This window comes from Mixophyes fleayi, chromosome 12, assembly GCF_038048845.1.
Source record: "Mixophyes fleayi isolate aMixFle1 chromosome 12, aMixFle1.hap1, whole genome shotgun sequence".
NCBI lineage: Eukaryota > Metazoa > Chordata > Amphibia > Anura > Limnodynastidae > Mixophyes > Mixophyes fleayi.
The window spans coordinates 80,562,936-80,589,564 of NC_134413.1; the positions used below are offsets into that span (position 1 = coordinate 80,562,936).

Below are 26,629 nucleotides of genomic sequence, written 5' to 3' on the forward strand. Positions count from 1 at the left end.
AAGAGCACAAGCAATGTCATTTTTTTTTTTCTTTATTGAAAGGTAACTTATCAAAGTTTATTTCCATGGTGTACATGTTGCGGATAATCTGCTGGGTTAGGCAGACCGGTTAGGTACGGCTGACGTCCAACCAGGACACAGGTACACGACTATACACAGAGGCCGTCATGTCTGCTGTTGGTCCGGAAGCAACTGGAGAATCGGGATGGGGTTGTCCCGCTAGCGTCCCGTCAAGCTGCTGACCGATTTCTTGGCGTTATAGATGCAGTCGTTGACCGATACGCCCTCGTACGAAGCGCCGATCAGGCTGAGAGGTAGGTGGTGCTGACGGATGTACGTGAAGAGGTTTTCTGCGGGCAAGAAGAGTCCATGGAAATACAGGTAAAACCATACAAAAACAACTATGCAGTCTTACACAGAAACTACCTCTACCCCTGCAAGACGGTAACCCCACAAACGTTTCTCAGAAATGGTGGGCTTGACGTACTGTTCGACCAAAAAACATTGGTGACAATTCCACCCCCCCTTAGTCTAAATAGGTGCAGAAGATAAACATTAATACGCGATTTGGCTGCAGTCCCTGGAGGCAGCCATTTTGTGTGCAGTGTCAGGGGTGATGGCACTAGCCAAGGTTGCATTCCCTTCAGCGAACAAAATGTCTGCCTCCATGAGGTACCTCACGGAGGTGAAGGAGTGCTAACAGAGTTATACTCTCTAAATATGGATTCGGTCTACAATATGGCTGCCACCGTTGCGTGGTTCACCTCACAAATAGCGTGTACAACCAGCCCCTGTCCAGTGGCGCCGGTCATCTCCTTACCGATCCGTTTCCAGTGTCCCAGCGTGTATTGAGGGATGCAGTTCTGTGAGGAAATAAGAGACGCCATTTTTATGGAAGCGTTCGGCGTTAAATAAACACAACAGAAACCTGCTAGTGTAACGCTGCCTTTGGTGGCCAAATCGGAGCAGAACACTTGCGCACGAAACAACTATGAGGTATGGGAGTACTCTTATTCCCTTCAAGATTATATAAAAAAATGTCCAAAACATATATTGTTATATTGATCTGCTACCAATTATTTGGGCTTTAAAACTAGTACGAGAACTATCTACATCATATTGTATGAACATCTGTATCTAAGATACCGTATGTGGTCCACACTAGACAGACCGCTGAGCCTTGTGCGCGTCTGCAGTTTATATTGCCAACAGTTACTCAAAGGGTTCCTTTTGGTAACAGCAGGGCTCTTTACAGTAAGAGCAGTAAAGACGTTATCTGTGATCCTTTTCAGCTAATTAAAAATGCAGGAGTACTGAAATTCTGTTATGTTGGTTTGTTAATGAAGGGAAACGTCAGAAAGGAATATAGTTATACTTGTTTTCGATGAACAGACAGCGCATTCGTATTAGACTGCGCACCGCTGTCTGGAAACAGGCTGTTTACATATATGCAAGTTATCACCGGTATAAGGGCCCTTCTACGGACTCGTACAGCTGTGATAAATACGCCCACCCCTGTTATATCCAGTTTATAGATTTATATTGTGGATGAAGACCCGTAGTTACCTTATTGAGGTTCACAATGGCGCGACTAGGCTTCTCCTTTACGCCCAGCTGTGTCGTAGCCGCCGCAGTTGCCAGATTCAAGAGCGTTTCCAGCGACACCTTGTCCGGGTCTCCCAGGCTACTCTCAAACCAGGCGCCCCCCAGCATCACCTGAGATAAGGAAACAGCGTGTGATATATCGCTCATAGCACCCTACGCGTTTCCTGAATACTCTTAAATTATTGATTCCCCTTTAAATAAAACGGCAAAATTGAAATGGCTCCAATATTTCCTAAGTACACATTAGCTGTACGTTTCTAGAATATAATTTTGAGGGGGATCTGCAATTAGAGTGTCAGCTCTGTGGCGCACTGCCAGTACTGTCAGGTTCCTTGGCACTGGTTGGCGTTTCTGTGATTACCGTTAGCCTGGTGGAGGTGGGGCCACGTCTGTTGTGCTCCGGAAAGGCCAGCGAATCGTACACTATGCCCAGCACGGCGCTATCCTCAAACGATGGGATCAGGTGCCCGAAACCCTGCGGCGGGGGAGATGATAAAGAAGAGAGACAGCTAGATTAGAGCGCCCCTAGCTGGCAGACAGAGTATTTGTTCAATGTCTCCAGGCAATAAGCAACACAGGAATCTGCTGGCAAAGCATGCTGGGACTTGTAGTTCCGCAACGCTTGGAGAGTTGGTTAGACAGGCCTGCTCTGACAGGCAACACTCCCGCTTTAAGCTCTGAAAATCGGGACTGTTCCATGAGAATTGGGACTGTAAGCTCCCCAGTAGCCTCCTATAATATTGGATTCTGCACTATAATCTAGATACTGATATTTTAATAATATATACTACATTGTAAGGTCCTGTATATTACATTATTCTACTGTGCGATGTCCTACGACACTATATTCTGCTCAATACCCATTTTGTGCCCTGTACCGCCATATACTGCTCTTTAAACGGAGTCCGAGCACCAGTTACACCCAGGTCTGTAGCGATTCTCTGTGGACTCCCCTATGGTCTCGGTTCACATTATTTTGCAAACAAATCTGTGTACTAACTAATGGACTACTTATCAATTATACTATTATATTGTTTGAGTCCCCAATTTCTTATACGTTATGTTTAATAACAGAAACGTATTTGATATCTAATCTAATTAGAAGGACGTACTTCTAGATGAAACATTTCAACCACGGATCAGGATTGAAAGACATTGATTGGGACTATGGTAGCAAACGGTTTAGAAGTTCGATGTGAGATTATAAGGGGTCCATAAACCATAGCTGTATACACAATTGTGTAGTCCTTCTGTGGGGATCAAGCTGTGGGACGGGGAGGCTGGGGAGCAAGATGTGAGACCTGGGTACACTCACGGATATAGGCAAAATCTCCCCGTCATACTCCAGATTCACCACCGAGACGGTGGCAGCGTTCAACTCCCGCAGGGTGTCCACCATGGGCTCAGCGACGGGGGCCAGCAACCGGCTTAGAGCTGGAGACAAAATGGCAGCTGGTTAGTCGTGTGTCTGTACAGAACTAATAAGATGTGGTAATATGGACGGAACCGTCGGTCCGTGTACATGCACACGCGTGTTTTACCTGCGGCCGGGACTGCGCTGAACACGTGATCTGCTGCAATGCTGCCATTTGGGAGCTTGATCTACCAAAACAAGACGGGTAAGATGACGCTGTCTGGTCGGATGTCAACACCCAAAGTGAATACTAACCCCTTCCCAAAACTGGCACCTTCCAACTGTTGTCTGCGGTCTTCTCCAGGCCCTCTACCGGGGTGTCCTTGTGAATTTCCACTCCTTTCTGCTTGATGTAATCCTCCAGGGCATCGCAGAGGGTCTGCATCCCCCCATGCAGGGACCACTGACTCCAGCGCTCTTTCTTGGATCTCTGGATCAGCGCAGAGTCAATCCGCGGGTTCTCATCTGACGCAAGGATACGGAGAAACGGATCGGACAAACCAATTAGCTGGATGTAAAACATCACAATCTAACAATGTTAAAAAATTACTTAATAAAACAAGTAGATAACGATGCGCGTCCATCACTTACGCACTGCGGAGGCAGCCATTTTGGATCGAACCAATACTCAAGCGAATTGAATACAGCTTATCAATTGCCTCAGTAATGTTTTTTTTTTGTTTCTGTTTTCTGAATTGATTAAGTTGCATTCTCATAAATTCTAGTTTGGTCTAAATTGGCTGTCACCACTTGGCGTAGCAAGCAGGACATCTCCAAAAAAGCGCAATAAATAATTCTATCGTGACCCATATCTGAAGTACCAATTGGCGTTTTACAGAAAAAGGGTCACAGACAACAGCTTCTCTCTTTTAAAAGAACTCCAAAAATAATTGTTTTAACATGTCGGACAACATCTTCAAGTGACACTTCCACGGTATTTCTCTGTACTAGAAGGTAAGGACTGCGTGGGTTCTGTCCTGCAGCCAGTGGTCTACCTCTGCCAGTCACCATGCCCAGGAAAACCGACCTCCTCCTTCGTTCTGCGTCATGCAAGAAGGGGAAACAGGACCGCAGGCTGAGCTTCCGGCAGTCACCGGCGAAGACTCCCCGGCACAGGCTGTCAATGACGATGTCGGCCAACTACAAAGGGAATATAGATGTTATTACAGGGTCTATAACACACTAAGCAACAGTGACACCTACAGGTTAAAAGGAACACTACACCAAAACACTAACAAGCAGGACCTCATAACAAAACACTACATGTACTAACGGTATTCTCCTTCAGCAGAAGGACACCAAGATTTGGTACTAGAAGTATAAAATTAAGTTAATGCCCAAATCCTTGTTGACAGGAGGGTTAGAAGGGAGAGGAGGAGTCTTTTTTTTCCCCAGTATCCTCCCTTCAAGGGGTGAAACGCGTCTGTTGCACCCTACAGCCTTGGAGAAAATAATTTAATGTGAAGCACTAAAATTTGCCTAATTTTATCTAATGAAATAATAGTAAAATTTTAACTGTGTAAATTTACATACATTTTCAAAATAGTCTCTCTGTTAGTTTTCGGATGAAGGAGCAGCTGTTTTTCATTGCTGTTCTATAGGGGAGCAGATTGAGCAATGAAATGAGCGTATCAGTGTCCTAAAAGGTGTATTAATGTTATCTTAGGGCCTGCAGCCTCCCCTGGGCCAAGCTGATACTCTACACCTTCTTTTTTGTGGGATTGCAGACAGTTTCTCACCTCCTCCGGCTTACTGAAGCTCCTTCTAGTGCTCAGGCAGTGGCTGCCTCCGGCTTACTGAAGCTCTCTCTAGTGCTCAGGCAGTGGCTGCCATCGTAGTAGCCAAACGGAAGACTATGATTGATCAGCAGTCCAGGCTGCTTCCTATTGCTGACTATAACAGCAGCCACAGTCTGATCACTAGAGGCAGCTTCAGTAAGCCGGAGAAGACTAGAAATTGTCTGCTTCATGGGGCATTAACAAAATGTTGTCCTGGGGCTCACAAATGTCGATTTAGGCCCCAGCACACTCAATGAATGATGCTGTGATTGACGCTGTCAATCTATAAGATGGTACAATGCAACTATCTCTGCATGCATCACACAGAGGAGAGTGTCCGCGCCTCTGACAGCGACAGGTTCGCACCGTCCCCAGTTGAATACGGCATGCAGAGGAAATGGCAGTGTTCACAGTGGGGCTCACGGGAATAATGGCGTAAGCCACTGATTTATGGAAAGTGCGGCAATCATGGAGGATAGAAGTATGTATAACTAGACGATTATATAATTATAATGTACACAAACAGGGGGCGAGTCATGTGACTGGTATTAAAAGACAGTCGGTCACACCAGTTGCTGTGTGCTTGCTACATGTTTCTCATGTACTCACATGGGATCTGACAGGTTTACTAGGAATTACAGTACATTTACTAGAAGGACGACATTCACAATAATGTTCCAACCACACTACCCCCTCTACCTCTATGGGAATGGAGGCAGCAGGAAGCCACAGACTGAGAGTTATATAGTGGAAGGAGCAGGGTCCTCCAGCAGCACAGAGTATATCAGGAGATGAGTGATGTGTTAGTGAGGACAGGGCTGCATGTGACAGGGGCAGTGACATGATGTGAGGAGGGGAATGGAGGCAGCAGGAAGCCACAGACTGAGAGTTATATAGTAGAAGGAGCAGGTTCCCCCAGCAGCACAGAGTATATCAGGAGATGAGTGATGAGTTGGTGAGGACAGGGCATAGGACAAACAAAGTTCAGTCTGCACAATATACACACAGATCAGCTGTATACAGTTACAAGGTGGTCCTGGGATCACACTTTATACAGGAATATCAGTCTGGTTACACCCAGGACTGGCAACAGCTGATAAGAATGAGCTGGAGGTAGCAGATCACGGACATGTGTTCCGGTTCCATGAACATTATGCCGCATCCTCTACTGAGGTCACTCACTGCCTTCATTCTACAGACCCACAAACACATCACAGGGGAATAGACCTCTGTTTCTATACGACAACTTGTATGTAAAGATTAGACGTCATTCAAATCATGTGACCCCAACTTGACCAAAACCCCCCAACCCACAATCCCAGTCATCAGGTAAACCAGGTCCGCACCTCTTTCCCGAAGCGGCGTGTAACAAAATCATGGATGGTCTCATCTTCCTGAGAACCCCGCGGAGCTGTCAGGTCTCTGAGGCCGCAGAGGAAGAGGGGTCTGGTAAACGGGGGGATGGTACGCAAGACCTCCCTGAAACAAAACACAAAAGGTCACGGGGACGATGGAGAAGATGGCTCATGGCAGAGCTGGACTGAAACGCTATGGAGAACAAGAGAAATTCAAGATCTATGACACCTTAGCACTTCCTTAAGTTGAGAGCACTCTGAATGGCTGGGCAGCCGGCCAATCAGAGCTCTGGACGCAAGATGAGTCAGAGTACTTGAATTTCTGAATTGACCATTGAGCAGACACCAGGTGACGAGCATCTCACAAATGACGGTGATCCTGTAATGACGATCTACGGCCTCCAGTCCCGCGGAACGGAATCTGAACTCGGTCATGTGATCAGAATTAACACACAAGGTACAAGAATAATAAAAAAAAAATAGTGCAATAAGTTTGACCTACTATGAAATAAGAGCGGACTCACCCTAAACTAGAAGGCATTTTGTGCAGAGATTTCTTGACGTAGAGGTAGCGATTCTTGGCAGCGGGGTGGCCCTTGAAGACTGGAAGTAGCTCCCCTTCTAATCCGAGCTCGGAGACCTACGTGTGAATAGAGTGACTATCAGACAAACCCCCAACCACTTTCTATGAGCCCCTCCTCCCAAGAACAAGAGCCAATGAATTCTCAACATTAGATCGCCGTTGTATTCTGCCTCGTTGCCGCAGAAACTCACCATGCACAGCGTGTTCTTGCCGACCACGCCCCCTGGCCGCATCCCCCGAGGTCCGTGCTCGAATACAGCGCCATCTTCAGTTTTCGTGGAGCGCATCCAGCCCCCCAGCCTGTTGCTCCCCTCCAATAAGATCACCTGCGGCACGTAACACACCCAACATTAATTTGCATATATACCAGGATGAACATCAATATGCAAATGTATTTAATTAATATTTCTCAAGCATTACAGTCTAGTCAGATAAGTCAATCATATAGCTACGGGGAAAGAGGTTCTGGTGTTTTGGTAACCGATTTATTAGTGAATAAATCGCTCTATAACGACTGCCAGGGGAGGCAGCTGACATGAGAGTAGACCAGTGGATCCCAGTGATCTATAGAGATCCCAGAGGGATCTGTGTCGCTAGAGAAGCTTACCTTAGACACTTTGGCATCTTTAACGAGATGGTAACAGGCGGTCAGACCACTGATACCCCCTCCAGCCACTACCACCGTCCGCTGCATCCTCTGCAGCTTCTACAGACAGAAGAGGACACCTGGTTATAGACTGTACATGTATTACACTGTAGGGAAAATAATCAACCAAAACAGAAACTAAACAAAGCAATGTTCTGCAGCTCTCTAGAGAGGTCAGTAATGTAATAATCTGCAGAATATATCACTTAGTATCTGTCAGGAGGTAGATGGGACAGAGCAATGTTCTGCAGATCTCTAGAGAGGTCAGTAATGTAATAATCTGCAGAATATATCACTATGTATCTGTCAGGGGGTATATGGAACAGAGCAATGTTCTGCAGATCTCTAGAGAGGTCAGTAATGTAATAATCTGCAGAATATATCACTATGTATCTGTCAGGGGGTAGATGGGACAGAGCAATGTTCTGCAGATCTCTAGAGAGGTCAGTAATGTAATAATCTGCAGAATATATCACTATGTATCTGTCAGGGGGTAGATGGGACAGAGCAATGTTCTGCAGCTCTATAGAGAGGTCAGTAATGTAATAATCTGCAGAATATATCACTATGTATCTGTCAGGGGGTAGATGGGACAGAGCAATGTTCTGCAGATCTCTAGAGAGGTCAGTAATGTAATAATCTGCAGAATATATCACTATGTATCTGTCAGGGGGTAGATGGGACAGAGCAATGTTCTGCAGATCTCTAGAGAGGTCAGTAATGTAATAATCTGCAGAATATATCACTATGTATCTGTCAGGAGGTAGATGGGACAGAGCAATGTTCTGCAGATCTCTAGAGAGGTCAGTAATGTAATAATCTGCAGAATATATCACTATGTATCTGTCAGGGGGTAGATGGGACAGAGCAATGTTCTGCAGATCTCTAGGGTTCAGTAAGAGGACAAATTATTAGTATGATAAGTAATGTGGAAACACTGTAAAATATGACGGGTGAGGTTTGGGTGACAACTTTATAGATGAATATTTGAAGGTCCTACAAGTAAACATAATCATATAACCATACAAAACATTATTAAATCACATAATGTACCCTTAGACACCACACCAGCACTTACACACGAGTGTCCTACTGCAATATATAATATAAGCAGCTCACTATGACAGATATAAGACAGTAAATAAGATCAGTAATACAATGTAACCTTACCAAGCACACAGACAGCGGCTCTCTCCAGCCTCTCACTACACACTCCCACCCACATGGCAAGGGGACTGGAGCAATAGTGGGCGTGTTTACCTGCCACCAGCCAATCACAGGGCTCAGACTGCATGACTGACAGGTGAAGCAGGAAATGCCTGGGAATAGCTGATTAGATGATCACAGATGCACTGGCTGATTATGGGACTGTGCAGGGGGGTCATTGCCTCAATGTAATGCTGAACTGTACACCGTCAGGGTCTCATAGTAGGGACGTAAAAGAGACGCTTGGCCCCCGGCCCCCAGCCACGGCATGCAGAGAACCTTAAGGAAAAAAAAAATACATTTTATTTTTATTTTAAAACACATATTTTTATTAATGATTATAGTATTAAGAGTTGTAAATTTTAGGAACGGGGCACGTACCACATATTATATGGCATTGTCGCCCAGTGCCACTCTCCCAGCCCATTATTAACATGGAGGAACAGCGGGTAAGACGGTGCCGTCGGCTACTCCTCCATGTCAGTGGCCGTGTTATGTATGGGGGCACCTCAGAGACATTAAAAATCTGGATGAGTGACATAATATCACTCATTGTGTTTAAGGCACCCCTTAACCACTGGGGCCCTTGGCAACTGCCTAGGTTGCTCTAATGGTAGTGCCAACCCTGAATATAGCAGTTAATATTGAAGTAAGGGTCCCCTAATTCTGAGTCCCCACTCTAAACAAGAGCAGGGGGTAGGGTTAGGGGTGCATGTGTCGTGAACGGCTGCACGGGGCATGTGAGAATGGGGTTGGGGTGCTCTGGGTACACGTGTCCACGGTTCCCACTTTACATACTTTTTTTGATCCATTCTGGATCTCTTACTGATGTACTCAGGAAGTATCATACTAGTAATTAAATAGAAAATATGACCAAGACCATTGCAATATACATCAGTCCCTTCACCACAAGGTCACTCTGTCTCCTGTCATGATCAGTTAGGGATGGTCTGGGTCCCCTAATTGTCCTGGGTCACCAGACTACAGCCCGAAATATCCAAATCATAATATGCCAGATTAGAATAATAACAAGCTATAAAGACTATGGAGGGGGGAGTAACCCCCCCCCCCCCCCCCCACCTCTAGAACCAGCACCAGGAGACTCAAGGAAGTGGGCGGTGGGGGCATCTTTTGTGCTATGTGGTGAGCAGATGCCATGTATGGTGCTATGTGTGTGGGGGGGGGGGGTGCCATGTGGGGGCATTCATGGTTCTATGTCGGGGGCAGGTGCCATGTGGGGGGGGGCTGGTGTCATGTAAGGGGGGGCAGATACCATGTGGGGGGCAGGTGCCATGTAAGGGGGGGCAGGTGTCATGTGGGGGCATATATGTTGCCATGTGGGGGGGCAGGTGTCATGTAAGGGGGGGCAGATACCATGTGGGTGGCAGGTGCCATGTAAGGGGGGGCAGATACCATGTGGGGGGCAGGTGTCATGTAAGGGAGGGCAGATACCATGTGGGGGGCAGGTGCCATGTAAGGGGGGCAGGTGCCATGTGGGGGGCAGGTGTAATGTGGAGGCATATATGTTGCCATGTGGGGGGGCAGGTGTCATGTAAGGGGGGGCAGATACCATGTGGGGGGCAGATACCATGTGGGGGGCAGGTGCCATGTGGGGGGCAGGTGTCATGTGGGGGGCAGGTGCCATGTGGGGGGCGGGTGTCATGTGGGGGGATGGGGGCAGGTGTCATGTGGGGGGCAGGTGTCATGTGGGGGGTAGATACCATGTGGGGGGCAGGTGCCATGTGGGGGGATGGGGGCAGGTGTCATGTGGGGGGCAGGTGTCATGTGGGGGGTAGATACCATGTGGGGGGCAGGTGCCATGTGGGGGGATGGGGGCAGGTGCCATGTGGGGGGTAGATACCATGTGTGGGGCAGGTGACATGTGGGGGGCAGGTGCCATGTGGGGGGATGGGGGCAGGTGCCATGTGGGGGGTAGATACCATGTGTGGGGCAGGTGACATGTGGGGGGCAGGTGCCATGTGGGGGGGTGGGGGCAGGTGCCATGTGGGGGGCAGGTGTCATGTGGGGGGCAGGTGTCATGTGGGGGGTAGATACCATGTGTGGGGGCAGGTGCCATGTGGGGGGCAGGTGTCATGTGGGGGGTAGATAGATACCATGTGGGGGGCAGGTGCCATGTGGGGGGCAGGTGCCATGTGGGGGGATGGGGGATGGGGGCAGGTGCCATGTGGGGGGCAGGTGCCATGTGGGGGAATGGAGGCAGGTGCCATGTGGGGGATGGGGGCAGGTGCCATGTGGGGGGCAGGTGCCATGTGGGGGATGGGGGCAGGTGCCATGTGGGGGGCAGGTGCCATGTGGGGGCATCTAGAAGCCTCAGTACAGGTGTTATGTATGCTGCACACTGGTTTTCAGCAGCTGTGATTTTACACTTGTCTCTATAACCCTCCAGACACCGGAAGTGACTGGTTACACAACACTGCTGTCTCCATGACAACCACACACACCGGAAGTCGCCTCTCCCGGCTGACAGGTGACGCACCTGCCAGTCACGCGGCGGCGGTGGGTGTGGTCTCCTGGTCCTCGCGGCCCGTGATTGGAGCGGGGAGAGGTGGGGGCGGGGCCTGGGACCCGGAAGTCTCCGCGCTGGCCATGGCGAGCTGTGTGCGGGACCCCTGCGGGCTCCTCTGTATCCTGCTGACCTACCTGAGCCTGGGCTACGCCGACTACGTCATCCTGCGGCACATCCTGCTGCACACCTTCTCCGGGAGGTCAGGGGGGATACAGGGGGGTCCTGGGGGATGGGGGCTATAGGGAGATACAGGGGTGCAATAGGGGGGACTGGGGGGATGGGGTTATAGGGGTGCAGGGAAGGGGGGTGGGGATTGTAGGGGTGCAGGGAGGGGGATGGTGGCTATAGGGGGGTGGTCCTGGGGGATGGGGGCTATAGGGGTGCAGGGAGGGGGTCCTGGGGGGGGTGGGGATTGTAGGGGTACAGGGAGGGGGGATGGGGGGCTATAGGGGTGCAAGGAGTGAAGGATGGGGGCTATAGGGGTGCATGAAGTGGGGATGGGGGGCTATAGGGGTGCAGGGAGGAGGTCCTGGGTTTAGGTTAGAGATCCAGGGGGAAATAGACAGGTGATAGTTATATGGATGCAGGATATGGGGTAGGGGGTATAGAGATAGACAGGGGATAGTTATATGGATGCAGGATATGGGGTAGGGGGTATAGAGATAGACAGGGGATAGTTATATGGATGCAGGACTTGGGGTAGGGGGTTTAGATAGACAGGTGGTAGTTATATGGATGCAGGATTGGGGGTAGGGGGTATAGAGATAGACAGGGGATAGTTATATGGATGCAGGGTTTGGGGTAGGGGGTATAGAGATGCAGGAATTGGGGGTAGATAGACAGGTGAAAGATATAGCACTGTAAGAATGGTGTCCTGGGGGAGGGGAGATATACAGGGGGGAGATAATAGACATGTGATCGTTATATGGATGTAGAAATGATGGGGTTACTAGGTGGAGGAGAAAGGATATGTGGTAGTTATATGAATGCAGAAATTGGGTCTAGGGGTACAAGGGTCGGGGGGGGGGGGGATAATAGAAAAGGAAGGATGCAGGAATGGGGACTTGGTGGACGGGGGATGTATGCAGGGATAAGTAATAGTCATATGGACACAGTAGATGGGGGATACAAGGTCAAGAGAGATGATAGGTGATAGTATGGATCTAGAAGGGGGGGGGGGGTGATGGAACAGTTTGAATGGTGTCTAGTTATAAGGTTGGGAGAGGTTTGGCTGGTATCTAGTTCTATGGATGGGTGGGAGAAGTAGAGAAGAAAGTGGTTGTGTATCTATGACACTCACATTAATTAGCTGGTTTGATTTGTTTGGTACTTGCTGACTTTTCTATTTATTTTTAATCTCCTCCCAATCTCCAGCATCTGGTGCCCGCTCCATGCTGTTGGCTTTAACCTGATCGTCTTCCTGCTGCTGGCCTGTCACACCAGGGCTGTGTTCTCCGACCCAGGTAACGTATACATCCCTTATCCGCATAGAAAGCAAGAGGGGACCCCAGGGAGTGGTCTGTGTTATCTGTGGGTAAGGGTTTCCTCCCTAACAATTCATAGGTCAATGGAAATGTATGTTCTTCATCTCTCTATGTAAAGACCTTCCAGTACGTCCTGGAGTTAATGCTTTGACTGTGAGTGGACCATGGCTTTTCGAGGGGTTAACTAGACGTCTTTCAATCTTTCAGGTACAGTCCCATTGCCAGAAACTGCCATTGATTTCTCAGACCTGCGCAGCACACCGCGCAAAAGTGACCGGGTAAGTCGTCATGGTGTTAACCATAGAACACGGGAACACTGTACATGCAGAGAGTTAAGGGATCGTCAGTGACTTGGGATGAACTTTCACACCAATACGGCAGCGGTCGGCAAGGAACTTGCAAAAGGTTTTTCTTGGCACATTTCTCAGGACAGCAGAATATTTTTGTTGTGTTTAGTTCCTCTTCCACGTCAGGGCCTTAGACTAATAAGCTGGGCGTATCCAGGGCTAGGAATACGTTTTCTGTAGAGAAGTAATGTATTGATGCAGCCGGTCTTAGTCTCCTCAATGTGTGCATGTCTCTTCAGAGCAATGAAGACTGGACGGTGTGCAACCGTTGCGAGACTTACCGGCCTCCGCGTGCCCACCACTGCCGCATCTGCCATCGCTGCATACGCCGCATGGACCACCACTGCCCCTGGTATGTGACTTAACCGCCTGCTCTCCCTCCGCCTCGCCCTTGTTCTTCTCACTTATTCTTCTCGTTGTCGTCCTGCAGGATAAATAACTGTGTCGGGGAACTAAACCAGAAATACTTCATCCAGTTCCTCTTCTATACAGGTAAGTGTCACGTCTTATTTAGTAGTTACTCCTCCTTCCCTGCAGGTGGCGGTATCTCCACTGTAATCTGTTTGTTGCAGGGCTCACCAGTCTCTATGCTATGGGTCTAGTCTTGGCCGCATGGCTATGGCCGAACAAGAGGGGGACAGCGGAGGACGTCGAAAAGGGGGCCCCGGCTCACAGCCACGTACAGATGTAAGTTAGAGATAAACCAAATATATGGGTCTAGTGTACGATGGCTGACACTAGGTCAGGGGTAGGCAACCTGCGGCTCTCCAGGTGTGTGAAACTACAAATCCCAGCATGCCTTGCCACCTATCTGCTGGTTATCTACTGGCAAACACCTGGAGAGCCGTAGGTTGCCTACCTCTTCACTAGGTATTACCCACAGGTAGCTAACCCCGGTGTTGCTTCCGTCCTTCTCTCTGTAGAGCTCACTGTATCCTCCTGCTGGTGGAGTCTGTCCTCTTCGGTCTCTTTGTCACCGTTATTTTTTATGATCAGGTAAGTGTTACGTTTAGAATAATACGTACGTCTCTTAATTCATTCTACCAATATGATCACTGGCTTGGACAACTAAACTAAGCTTCTAAATCATTGGTCCTCCCGGTCCCTGTGCTGGGGAAAGTGGAGGGGAGGTAGAGACGATTCGCTCTAACTATGGAGTGATACCATTGCTTATTGGTGAAATGCGTCAGTATTGTCATTTAAGGACCTGTTTCCACAGATTGTGTCGATCATTATGGATGAAACCCCCATTGAGCAGCTGCGGAACAGACTCTTGAAAGAGGCGCGCAAAGAGGTCACTCACACCCGCAAACCAAAGATGGCTCTTCTAAGGGAGGTTTTTGGCAGAGGTAAGTCCAGTGACATCACTGAGAGTGCAGCCTATCCAGTCACTAGGAGCCAGTGACATCACTGAGAGTGCAGCCTATCCAGTCACTAGGGACCAGTGACATCACTGAGTGCAGCCTATCCAGTCACTAGAAACCAGTGACATCACTGAGAGTGCAGCCTATCCAGTCACTAGGAACCAGTGATATCACTGAGAGTGCAGCCTATCCAGTCACTAGGGGCCAGTGACATCACTGAGAGTGCAGCCTATCCAGTCACTAGGGGCCAGTGACATCACTGAGAGTGCAGCCTATCCAGTCACTAGGGACCAGTGACATCACTGAGAGTGCAGCCTATCCAGTCACTAGGAACCAGTGACATCACTGAGAGTGCAGCCTATCCAGTCACTAGGAGCCAGTGACATCACTGAGAGCGCAGCCTATCCAGTCACTAGGAACCAATGACATCACTGAGAGTGCAGCCTATCCAGTCACTAGGAACCAATGACATCACTGAGAGTGCAGCCTATCCAGTCACTAGGGACCAGTGACCTCACTGAGAGTGCAGCCTATCCAGTCACTAGGGACCAGTGACCTCACTGAGAGTGCAGCCTATCCAGTCACTAGGGACCAGTGACCTCACTGAGAGTGCAGCCTATCCAGTCACTAGGGACCAGTGACCTCACTGAGAGTGCAGCCTATCCAGTCACTAGGGACCAGTGACCTCACTGAGAGTGCAGCCTATCCAGTCACTAGGGACCAGTGACCTCACTGAGAGTGCAGCCTATCCAGTCACTAGGGACCAGTGACCTCACTGAGAGTGCAGCCTATCCAGTCACTAGGGACCAGTGACCTCACTGAGAGTGCAGCCTATCCAGTCACTAGGGACCAGTGACCTCACTGAGAGTGCAGCCTATCCAGTCACTAGGGACCAGTGACCTCACTGAGAGTGCAGCCTATCCAGTCACTAGGGACCAGTGACCTCACTGAGAGTGCAGCCTATCCAGTCACTAGGGACCAGTGACCTCACTGAGAGTGCAGCCTATCCAGTCACTAGGAACCAATGACATCACTGAGAGTGCAGCCTATCCAGTCATTAGGAACCAATGACATCACTGAGAGTGCAGCCTATCCAGTCACTAGGGACCAGTGACCTCACTGAGAGTGCAGCCTATCCAGTCACTAGGGACCAGTGACTTCACTGAGAGTGCAGCCTATCCAGTCACTAGGGACCAGTGACCTCACTGAGAGTGCAGCCTATCCAGTCACTAGGGACCAGTGACATCACTGAGAGTGCAGCCTATCCAGTCACTAGGAACCAGTGACATCACTGAGAGTGCAGCCTATCCAGTCACTAGGAGCCAGTGACATCACTGAGAGTGCAGCCTATCCAGTCGCTAGGAGCCAGTGACATCACTGAGAGTGCAGCCTATCCAGTCACTAGGGACCAGTGACTTCACTGAGAGTGCAGCCTATCCAGTCACTAGGAGCCAGTGACATCACTGAGAGTGCAGCCTATCCAGTCACTAGGGACCAGTGACATCACTGAGAGTGCAGCCTATCCAGTCACTAGGGACCAGTGACATCACTGAGAGTGCAGCCTATCCAGTCACTAGGGGCCAGTGACATCACTGAGAGTGCAGCCTATCCAGTCACTAGGGACCAGTGACTTCACTGAGAGTGCAGCCTATCCAGTCACTAGGGACCAGTGACTTCACTGAGAGTGCAGCCTATCCAGTCACTAGGGACCAGAGGTGTGAGAGGGAGGATATTATAAATGGCTGTATCTACTGAATACAACATTTTTAATAATTCTCTTTTAACAGTATTAAGCTCTATGATACGTCTCTTAAATGTAATGCAGCATTTCCTAGCACTGACCCTGCCCCATCTCCCCTCCTCCTCCGGACGGCTTATCCCTCATTCTTCTGTCACATCTTTCTCTATCCCCAGGTTACATGATTTGCTGGTTTTTCCCGTGCAACAACCCCCCATCCTCTGGGGGTCCCGCGTACACCCACCTCCCAGACTATGATGTGTGAACGGGCTACGGCCTTGATTCTCCTGGAGCTACAATCTGCGCTCTCTTCTCATCTCTCTCAACGCTGGTACCATCTCTTCTGGGAATACCCACACTGACTCTCCCGCCGGCTGTCATTGGTCAGTATAACCTGATGGTATTAACGGGGGCTGGTCACCCTGTTCTCCACACCTAGGAAGGTTTCTCTGACTTAATTCATCTTTGCACTGAGTGACGTCGCTCTATGGATAACTTGTTACTTGTAAAAAGACCCTCTCACCTGTTATCCCCCCTACGTCAGAATCCACCTTTTTATCCTCTGTTTTTATTGCTGTGTTGGAATTTTGCTTTGATCTCCTCCTGTAGTTAGCCACACTGGCCAGCAGGGGGCGGCCAGCTGCTCTGGATTATCGACAGCCCCCCGCAGGATATATGTCGTGAAAGTCTGTGTGCGTTTAAAGTGCAACCGTTGTCCACACACTACGTAGGCAGCCTCTGTATTCCCTAGGAACCAGCGGCAGGACGGAGGCCAAACATTCCTGAAGTATTTGTTCCTAGTGAATCTAGAGGCTCCGTTCTCATGATTGTTGGTTCACCTCACAAAATGGCCGCCCCCACGCTAAGATACGAAGATACTCCGAGCGAAGGGATTCTCAACTGGGATCAACTTTAGTGCATATTTTGCTGTGTATTTTTGTTGTACGTTATTAGTGTTGTGTGATGTTTTTGGGGAGGTTCCAGCCCGCCTCTTCTTTTACTGGGCGACTGTCGCCTGTTTAAAGGCTCCGTTACCAGAGAGAGCCAAAGTGACCGGCTGTTCCATGTTTACACCAAACTCATTTTATTTATTTAATTTATAAGTTTATATTGTCTGTGGAAATATATGTTATTAGTCAAGTGATACAATACAAAGTCCATGAATTGCTAGATCTATAGATCGTGTAAGGACCAATACACCCAGAAATGTTACATTTTATATTTAAACCTATTGTCCAGTGTTATTCTGATATTCCACTGCAGCTCTGTTATATATATTGTGAAACTGCAATGCCCAGCTTGCTCTGTCAGTGCCAATCAGTAGCTCACAGGGCATGCTGGGGCTTGTAGTTTCATACCAGCTGAAGAGCCTCTTGTCATCAGAGACAGCTGAACCCCCTGTGCGGTCGGTGGTCCCTAGGTAAATGCACAGGGCATATAGCACCGTACAGAGGACTGTGATCTGTTTTATAATCTGTCAGAAGATTTTTCTCCAGGAAGCAGTTTATTTGGGCCTCGTTCTTTCCAGCCGAGTCTGCCCTCAATGGCCCAAGTCTTGGTATCTCGGTACTACCTGTAACACTGAAGATAATAAATTAGCCCACACGTTTGGCAGTAGCCAATTAACCTATCAGTATGTTTTTGGAGTAATGGGGGAAACCCACGCAAACATGGGGAGACTATACAAACTTCGCACCCATAGACCCTGCTTGGATATAGAACCCACGTTTAGCGCTGTCAGGCAGGTTGTTGGTGGGGGTCCCGGGACTTGTATAACACAATAGAGGTGCACTTTCCTGAGCCGACAGCAGATGGCGCTGCTTACGCACTTTTTCTTCCATGCATCGCCCCACGCTAATTGGTTCTGGCAGTGGCCTCGTGGCCTCTTACAGAGGGAGCCACGTAACGCATTCCTGTTGGAGATCAACTGTTGTGGAACTACAAGTGCCAGTAAGCCCTGGGCAGCCAACAGGTTCCTAATCTTTGCCCTTCATACCTGTAGGGCCTGTCTGTTATATACATATTTGCTACCCACAATGCTTTGGGTGTGATGGTCTGTTGCCTACACTACTGGCAGTTTTGACACAGTCCCATTGCACTGTGGGTAGGATGGGTGTGGTACGTGGGTACCGCTAGAGAATGTTTTGGGGATTACTAAGGGGGTGAACGGTGTTAATCTATTATATTGCTGCAGTATTTCCATCTGAAAGCGCTTTTACACCAAAATATTGATTTTATTTTTTTTATACCACTCTGTCTGTCTGTCCGTCCACTGAACGGTATCACTACCAGGCCACGATGTTGTCTAACGCCGTGAGTGGCGTGCAACGTCTTTGCTGTAAAATATATTTATTGCTTTGTGTTTTTACGAGCTATAAATAATTTACATTTTCTGTTTTTCGAGTGATTCTTAAATAAAACAAATCAATGTGTCCAGTCTTTTTCTCAGCAAGTCTGTAACGGCCCGTCCCAAAAACTGCCCTCTCCCCGTACAATGGGTGAACTGAATAGCTTCTCCACCCCGGTCCCAGGAGCTTACAATCTAGTCGTATAAGGCTAGGCGCTTTCCGTAAAAAGAACCTATAGTTTTGCGGTCTGTTGAAAGCTGTCAGTTACTGTCTCCTGGTATATTGGACGATTATCTCCCCAAGAGCTTGCAATCTAGTATTACTCTCACATAACATGTATAATTTAGTGGTATATTGAAAGCGGACCAATGAAATGCTTCTGGGTTCTGGATAGGAGGTCCTGCCCTCTAGAGCTTAAACACGGCATATATCTAAGATACTACTGACAGGAACCAAAGGAGCTTACAGTCTACTCTGCCGGGAAAGATTCTCTTGCAAGCAGCCGACTGCTATAAGGCGAGCTCATGTTGCAAGGAATTTTAAACTAATGGTCCTACTGGAACACCCTGACCCAAGAAGCTTACACTCTACTATCGCCATGCGAGGTCCCGTTACCATTTCGTAGTGTATTTGGAGACACACAAAGTTTGCAGTGAGAGGTCCTACTGAGCGTACGATGCAACAGGCAGTATATTAGTACCGTGCAGAATTGTAGATCTGTAAATACAGATGGTTAGTATTAGCTAGATGACAAATTTATGCATTTTCTTCCCTCGGGAGTTCCCATTACAACAGCGTTTAAGACTTGTCCAGAAACTGTTCATATCCTATTATCCTACACCCTTCAGTCTCCCCCCGTCATGTACAACCACCTCTGCCGGTCGTCCGCTCCTCCGCGGCTAGGACCAGCCACCCTCTATCCCCTGTTCCTATAGCCGGGTGACTTGGAAATGGTTTAATGATTGAAATCCTCCCTGTTTATCTAACCGGTCTGTCTGGGTCCCAGGCTCCCGTCTACACAGAGGAGAACTAATACTATAAATGTCCACGGTTCTGGACCCCACATCTGTACGGCAGTAATGTGCTTTAGTATTTTCATGTATACATCACCAATAATGGTTATTTTATACTTAATGGGGGGGCCCAGGGGTTTAAACGGCACCAACAAGATAGGTAGACACACGAGAGATGCTCGGAGCCAGTCTGCTCGCTGATTTTATTAGTTCTATTTAAAGCCGCCTGTAGGGTAAGCGATTAGGACAGCTCGATCCAAAATAGCCACCAGAACCCAGCAACATCTGAGCTTGATTAACGTAATATATTGTCGGAGCTTACAGGATAGGCCCCACCTGGGGGAATACTTTACATATTTAAATGTTAAAGCAACAATCCCATGAATAAATCAGGTGCGTGTTTTCATATAAATGACTGTAAAAGAATGTTGGTATTTACACTTTTTCGGTGATTTTTTATTGGTGATTTATGATTCTGGACGCCGGCGGCAACCACAGTCACGGGGCACATCGTGTAGTGAGCAGAGAGTCTTTGAAGCAACTCTCTGAGCACTGTGACCTCATCCTCTCTGACATCGCATGACATGCTGAGAGCTGTCAGTCTGGGTAGCAGGCTTTTTTTTGCCAACCAGAGAGCTTTTGGAAAGGAGATAATTTGTAGGACAGCTAAAAAAAAAAAATGCTTAAAATGTACTTTTATCTCATTTCATTTATCGCGCTCTGCAAAAATGGAGAACAGCGGGGAACGCCCTCACTTCATCTCACTACCTCTGCCTGCGAAAACTGAAGCGAGCAATGAGGTCATATGTCCTGCATGTTCGGGGCACAATCCCCCCACCGTTCTCCGCTTGGTAACAAGACCACATCTCATTACAGATGTTTGTTCACGTATAAAAACTTTTTTTTGGCGGATAGTCTTTTGTATTAAACGCCCTTGCTTGTTTTTTTGGTGCGCTGTCCCTTTAAAGGATTCCGGGGGAATGACCCCTGATTTTAGCTGCTTGTGTCGCCCTCCCCCCCACATTTGCCTGCTGTTCCTCCGCAGATGTGGGCAGCGGAAAGGACTTCACCAGATTGTGTTTATCTGCAAATCCAGATGTTATATCTAGCGATTCCTGAAATGCGCCCACAATATGCTACCGAGAGCTTAACCTGATATACAACGCAGGGCACGGCCTCCCGGCGGAGGTGGTAGAGGACCGCTGGGCAATTTTGAGGATTTTTCGTGCTGATAATCGGAGACATCTCCTGCATTAGTCAAAGTACCGAATTTAACGGCAGTCCCTATAATACTCACTAGGGACTGCGGGCTGGGTGCTTTTATCGAGCTTAGCACGACGCCGATGGCATAAACAAGAAGAGGGGTCGTCTGATCAGCCTTCCTGATCTCCCCAGAGTTGTTGATATTTAATGGGGAAAAAGCCCATTAATTATTAATAAATACGCATTTGATTTGACCGCTCTTGCCAATGAGGACCACATCTAAAGAAGTACCGCTTTGTGGACCACTCGATCTCTTGCATTCGTGGATCCCAGGTCACAAACTCTGGATTGCGAGCTGCCGTTGTAAACAAAACGCAGCTTAATGTGCGTCGTGTTGTACTCCTATAAATGGCGCGGTTTGCAGACCGCATTATAAATGGAGGTTTGGAAGGACGCCACTGCGATCCATCCCCCCCCCGCCATCCGGTTATAGACTTCCAGCACCTCGATATGTTTCCTCGCCTTCTAACAGAAGTCCCCGCCCGGCTGTCCTGATAATCAGAGGGAGACAGCGCCCAGGGGGTACGTTTAGGCTGAATGGGAAACAGAAGCTCGTGTAGGATTTACAGCTTGTCAGATCTCGGTAGCGATATCGTATAATCTGGATCTCCCATCTATAACCCAGCAGAGGCTGGGGGAGACTGAAAAACAATGCCGCGCTTTTCACTAAGCTCAGGGTAACCTTCCTCCTAAGTCATGCATGACACAGAGAGAAGAGACATGTGGAGGATATTATAGGGATGAAGTACAATTAGCAATAACAAGAGTTATTTACACAGGAGAAGCCGCCAGCTGCCGCCACACGCACACAAGCAGAAGTGCAAAGATTTAATACATGGCTCTGAATCCTAATCCCCCCTCGTCCCCCTGCTATGGAGGGACCAGGACCAGCTGGCCACCGTACAAGACCCCCTTATCTTATACTCCTCATCTTTCTGGTTTCTTTCCAGAGACCACCATCGTCAAGCTTGGACCGTGCCGCTAAACGCCTCCTATAGAACCGTATATATAGCATTCAGGATTATTGGCTCGGAGTGTCCTCTACGTGTCAGCTGTAGAACTGGAATCGGTGGTGGAGTGGAAGGAACTGATATAAAACAATATTTAGAAGGGTAGTAATAATAATTATTGGACGGTGTGGTGGGAAGCTCGTGCAAACACGGGGAGAACATACAAAGCTCATCGTCTAAACATGACACATATTAACTGAGAGGCGCGAGGCCGGGATTAAATAAGAAGATAAACGAAGTAGAACGTTTACTACAAAGACTCTCTATGTAAATACATGTTCGGATGTCTGTTTATTGGGAGGCGTACAGGGTCCCATAGGGGGACATGGAGATAGAAAGCATTGAATTAGTAACCAATCAGATGCCAGCTGTCATTCTGTAGAATGTAGTAGGTAGATGATAGCTGGGATGTGATTGGTCGCTATAGCCGACACCTCCTTTCCAGTAACTGTACCCCAGGTTGGCATCAGACCGCTGCCGCCCTCTCCTCAGTCATTTCTCTTAGGGGGAACATTGGCCGTAAATAATACGCCAGGACCCTCCGGATAGCCCAGAACCCGGTAAGTAATCATTTCGGACTGGGTTGTGCGTGAATCTTTGGTTCTTGGTGGAATTATCCCTTAAGATTTAATAAACGGGAATATTTATAATATAATACTAGATACAATTATCTTTGTAAGATACAATAGTCTTAATTTCGGTCAAAAATGACATTTCCATTGTGGGCGGAGTTATCCTATATAAGAATCGGAGTTGTACTGTGCGAGACAAGAATATGCAAGTAGTACTGTGTGAGACAAGAATATGGAAGTGGTACTGTGCGAGACAATATGGAAGTGGTGCTGTGCAAAACAAGAATATAGAAGTAGTACTGTGCGAAACAATAATGTGGAAGTGGTACTGTGCAAGACAAGAATATGGAAGTGGTACTGTGCAAGACAAGAATATGGAAGTGGTGCTGTGCAATACAAGAATATGGAAGTGGTACTGTGTGAGACAATAATATGGAAATGGCACTGTGCGAGACAAAAATATGGTAGTGGTGCTGTGCAAAACAAGAATATGGAAGTGGTATTGTGCGATACAAGAATATGGAAGTGGTACAAGAATATGGAAGCAGTGCTGTGCAAAACAAGAATATAGAAGTAGTACTGTGCAAAGCAAGAATATAGAAGTAGTACTGTGTGACACAAGAATCAGAAAGTAGTACTGTGCAAGACAAGAATTTGGAAGTAGTACTGTGTGCCACAAGAATCATAAAGTAGTACTGTGTGCCACGAGAATCAGGAAGTAGTACTGTGTGCCACAAGAATCAGGAAGTAGTACTGTGTGCCACAAGAATCAGGAAGTAGTACTGTGTGCCGCAAGAATCAGGAAGTAGTACTGTGTGACACAAGAATCTGAGGGTAGTACTGTGTGACGCAAGAATCAGGAAGTAGTACTGTGCAAGACAAGAATCGGAGTAGTACTGTGCAAGACAAGAATCTGGGAGTAGTACTGTGTGACACAAGAATCAGGAAGTAGTAATGTGCAAGACAAGAATCTGGGAGTAGTACTGTGTGACAGAAGAATCTGGGAGTAGTACTGTGTGACACAAGAATCAGGAAGTAGTACTGTGTGACACAAGAATCAGGAAGTAGTACTGTGCAAGACAAGAATCTGGGAGTAGTACTGTGTGACACAAGAATCGGGAAGTAGTACTGTGCAAGACAAGAATCAGGCAGTAGTACTGTGCAAGACAAGAATATGAGGGTAGTATTGTGTGACACAATAATCAGGAAGTAGTACTGTGCAAGACAAGAATCTGGGAGTAGTACTGTGTGACAAGAATCAGGAAGTAGTACTGTGCTAGACAAGAATCTGAGGGTAGTACTGTGTGACGCAAGAATTAGGAAGTAGTACTGTGCAAGACAAGAATATGAGGGTAGTACTGTGTGACGCAAGAATTAGGAAGTAGTACTGTGCAAGACAAGAATCTGGGAGTAGTACTGTGTGACACAAGAATCAGGAAGTAGTACTGTGTGACGCAAGAATCGGGAAGTAGTACTGTGCAAGACAAGAATCTGGAAGTAGTACTGTGTGGCACAAGAATCAGAAAGTAGTACTGTGCAAGACAAGAATTTGGAAGTAGTACTGTGTGCCACAAGAATCAGGAAGTAGTACTGTGTGTCGCAAGAATCAGGAAGTAGTACTGTGTGCCACAAGAATCAGGAAGTAGTACTGTTCTAGACAAGAATCTGGAAGTAGTACTGTGTGACACAAGAATCAGGAAGTAGTACTGTGTGACACAAGAATCAGGAAGTAGTACTGTGCAAGACAAGAATATGAGGGTAGTACTGTGCAAGACAAGAATCTGGGAGTAGTACTGTGTGACACAAGAATCAGGAAGTAGTACTGTGTGACGCAAGAATCGGGAAGTAGTACTGTGCAAGACAAGAATCTGGAAGTAGTACTGTGTGGCACAAGAATCAGAAAGTAGTACTGTGCAAGACAAGAATTTGGAAGTAGTACTGTGTGCCACAAGAATCAGGAAGTAGTACTGTGTGTCGCAAGAATCAGGAAGTAGTACTGTGTGCCACAAGAATCAGGAAGTAGTACTGTTCTAGACAAGAATCTGGAAGTAGTACTGTGTGACACAAGAATCAGGAAGTAGTACTGTGTGACACAAGAATCAGGAAGTAGTACTGTGCAAGACAATAATCTGGGAGTAGTACTGTGTGACACAAGAATCTGGGAGTAGTACTGTGCAAGACAAGAATCTGGGAGTAGTACTGTGTGACACAAGAATCAGTAAGTAGTACTGTGCAAGACAAGAATCTGGGAGTAGTACTGTGTGACACAAGAATTAGGAAGTAGTACTGTGCAAGACAAGAATCAGGAAGTAGTACTGTGCAAGACAAGAATCAGGCAGTAGTACTGTGCAAGACAAGAATATGAGGGTAGTACTGTGTGACACAATAACCAGGAAGTAGTACTGTGCAAGACAATAATCTGGAAGTAGTACTGTGTGACACAAGAATCTGGGAGTAGTACTGTGTGACACAAGAATCAGGAAGTAGTACTGTGCAAGACAAGAATCAGGAAGTAGTACTGTGCAAGACAAGAATCAGGCAGTAGTACTGTGCAAGACAAGAATATGAGGGTAGTACTGTGTGACACAATAACCAGGAAGTAGTACTGTGCAAGACAATAATCTGGAAGTAGTACTGTGTGACACAAGAATCTGGGAGTAGTACTGTGTGACACAAGAATCAGGAAGTAGTACTGTGCAAGACAATAATCTGGAAGTAGTACTGTGTGACACAAGAATCTGGGAGTAGTACTGTGTGACACAAGAATTAGGAAGTAGTACTGTGCAAGACAATAATCTGGGAGTAGTACTGTGTGACACAAGAATCTGGGAGTAGTACTGTGCAAGACAAGAATCTGGGAGTAGTACTGTGTGACACAAGAATCAGTAAGTAGTACTGTGCAAGACAAGAATCTGGGAGTAGTACTGTGTGACACAAGAATTAGGAAGTAGTACTGTGCAAGACAAGAATCAGGAAGTAGTACTGTGCAAGACAAGAATCAGGCAGTAGTACTGTGCAAGACAAGAATATGAGGGTAGTACTGTGTGACACAATAACCAGGAAGTAGTACTGTGCAAGACAATAATCTGGAAGTAGTACTGTGTGACACAAGAATCTGGGAGTAGTACTGTGTGACACAAGAATCAGGAAGTAGTACTGTGCAAGACAAGAATCAGGAAGTAGTACTGTGCAAGACAAGAATCAGGCAGTAGTACTGTGCAAGACAAGAATATGAGGGTAGTACTGTGTGACACAATAATCAGGAAGTAGTACTGTGCAAGACAAGAATCTGGAAGTAGTACTGTGTGACACAAGAATCTGGGAGTAGTACTGTGTGACACAATAATTAGGAAGTAGTACTGTGTGACACAAGAATCAGGAAGTAGTACTGTGCAAGACAAGAATCTGGGAGTAGTACTGTGTGACACAAGAATCGTGAAGTAGTACTGTGCAAGACAAGAATCAGGAAGTAGTACTGTGCAAGACAAGAATCAGGCAGTAGTACTGTGTGACACAAGAATCAGGCAGTAGTACTGTGTGCCACAAGAATCAGGAAGTAGCACTGTGTGACACAAGAATCAGGAAGTAGTACTGTGCAAGACAAGAATCTGGAAGTAGTACTGTGTGACACAAGAATCAGGAAGTAGTACTGTGCAAGACAAGAATCTGGGAGTAGTACTGTGTGGCACAAGAATCAGAAAGTAGTACTGTGCAAGACAAGAATTTGGAAGTAGTACTGTGTGCCACAAGAATCAGGAAGTAGTACTGTGTGTCGCAAGAATCAGGAAGTAGTACTGTGTGCCACAAGAATCAGGAAGTAGTACTGTTCTAGACAAGAATCTGGAAGTAGTACTGTGTGACACAAGAATCAGGAAGTAGTACTGTGTGACACAAGAATCAGGAAGTAGTACTGTGCAAGACAATAATCTGGGAGTAGTACTGTGTGACACAAGAATCTGGGAGTAGTACTGTGCAAGACAAGAATCTGGGAGTAGTACTGTGTGACACAAGAATCAGTAAGTAGTACTGTGCAAGACAAGAATCTGGGAGTAGTACTGTGTGACACAAGAATTAGGAAGTAGTACTGTGCAAGACAAGAATCAGGAAGTAGTACTGTGCAAGACAAGAATCAGGCAGTAGTACTGTGCAAGACAAGAATATGAGGGTAGTACTGTGTGACACAATAACCAGGAAGTAGTACTGTGCAAGACAATAATCTGGAAGTAGTACTGTGTGACACAAGAATCTGGGAGTAGTACTGTGTGACACAAGAATCAGGAAGTAGTACTGTGCAAGACAAGAATCAGGAAGTAGTACTGTGCAAGACAAGAATCTGGGAGTAGTACTGTGTGACACAAGAATTAGGAAGTAGTACT

General features: G+C 47.3%; 2 protein-coding genes across 3 annotated transcripts; one reads left to right on the plus strand and one right to left on the minus strand.

Moving 5' to 3' along the window:
* Positions 1-16: 16 nt before the first annotated feature.
* Positions 17-8,836, minus strand: PPOX (protoporphyrinogen oxidase). 2 transcript variants are annotated; one of them, XM_075192420.1, is made up of 13 exons: positions 8,642-8,836; positions 7,343-7,441; positions 6,927-7,061; positions 6,677-6,792; positions 6,144-6,276; positions 4,015-4,159; positions 3,294-3,484; positions 3,147-3,207; positions 2,921-3,039; positions 1,967-2,080; positions 1,567-1,716; positions 821-863; positions 17-350 (listed from the first exon to the last, which is right to left on the minus strand). In XM_075192420.1, exons 2-13 carry the CDS (start codon positions 7,427-7,429, stop codon positions 220-222), a joined length of 1,425 nt encoding a protein of 474 aa, XP_075048521.1. In that variant the 5' UTR covers positions 7,430-7,441; positions 8,642-8,836; the 3' UTR covers positions 17-219. The 2 variants fall into 2 exon arrangements, with proteins under 2 accessions (XP_075048521.1, XP_075048520.1); XM_075192419.1 differs by lacking the exon at positions 8,642-8,836 and adding an exon at positions 8,552-8,609.
* A 2,299-nt stretch (positions 8,837-11,135) lies between these two features.
* Positions 11,136-18,479, plus strand: LOC142108149 (palmitoyltransferase ZDHHC3-like). Its single transcript, XM_075191756.1, has 9 exons — positions 11,136-11,313; positions 12,489-12,577; positions 12,806-12,876; positions 13,185-13,297; positions 13,376-13,437; positions 13,518-13,632; positions 13,869-13,941; positions 14,165-14,294; positions 16,224-18,479. Exons 1-9 carry the CDS (start codon positions 11,195-11,197, stop codon positions 16,310-16,312), a joined length of 861 nt encoding a protein of 286 aa, XP_075047857.1. The 5' UTR covers positions 11,136-11,194; the 3' UTR covers positions 16,313-18,479.
* The last annotated feature ends 8,150 nt before the right edge of the window (positions 18,480-26,629 follow it).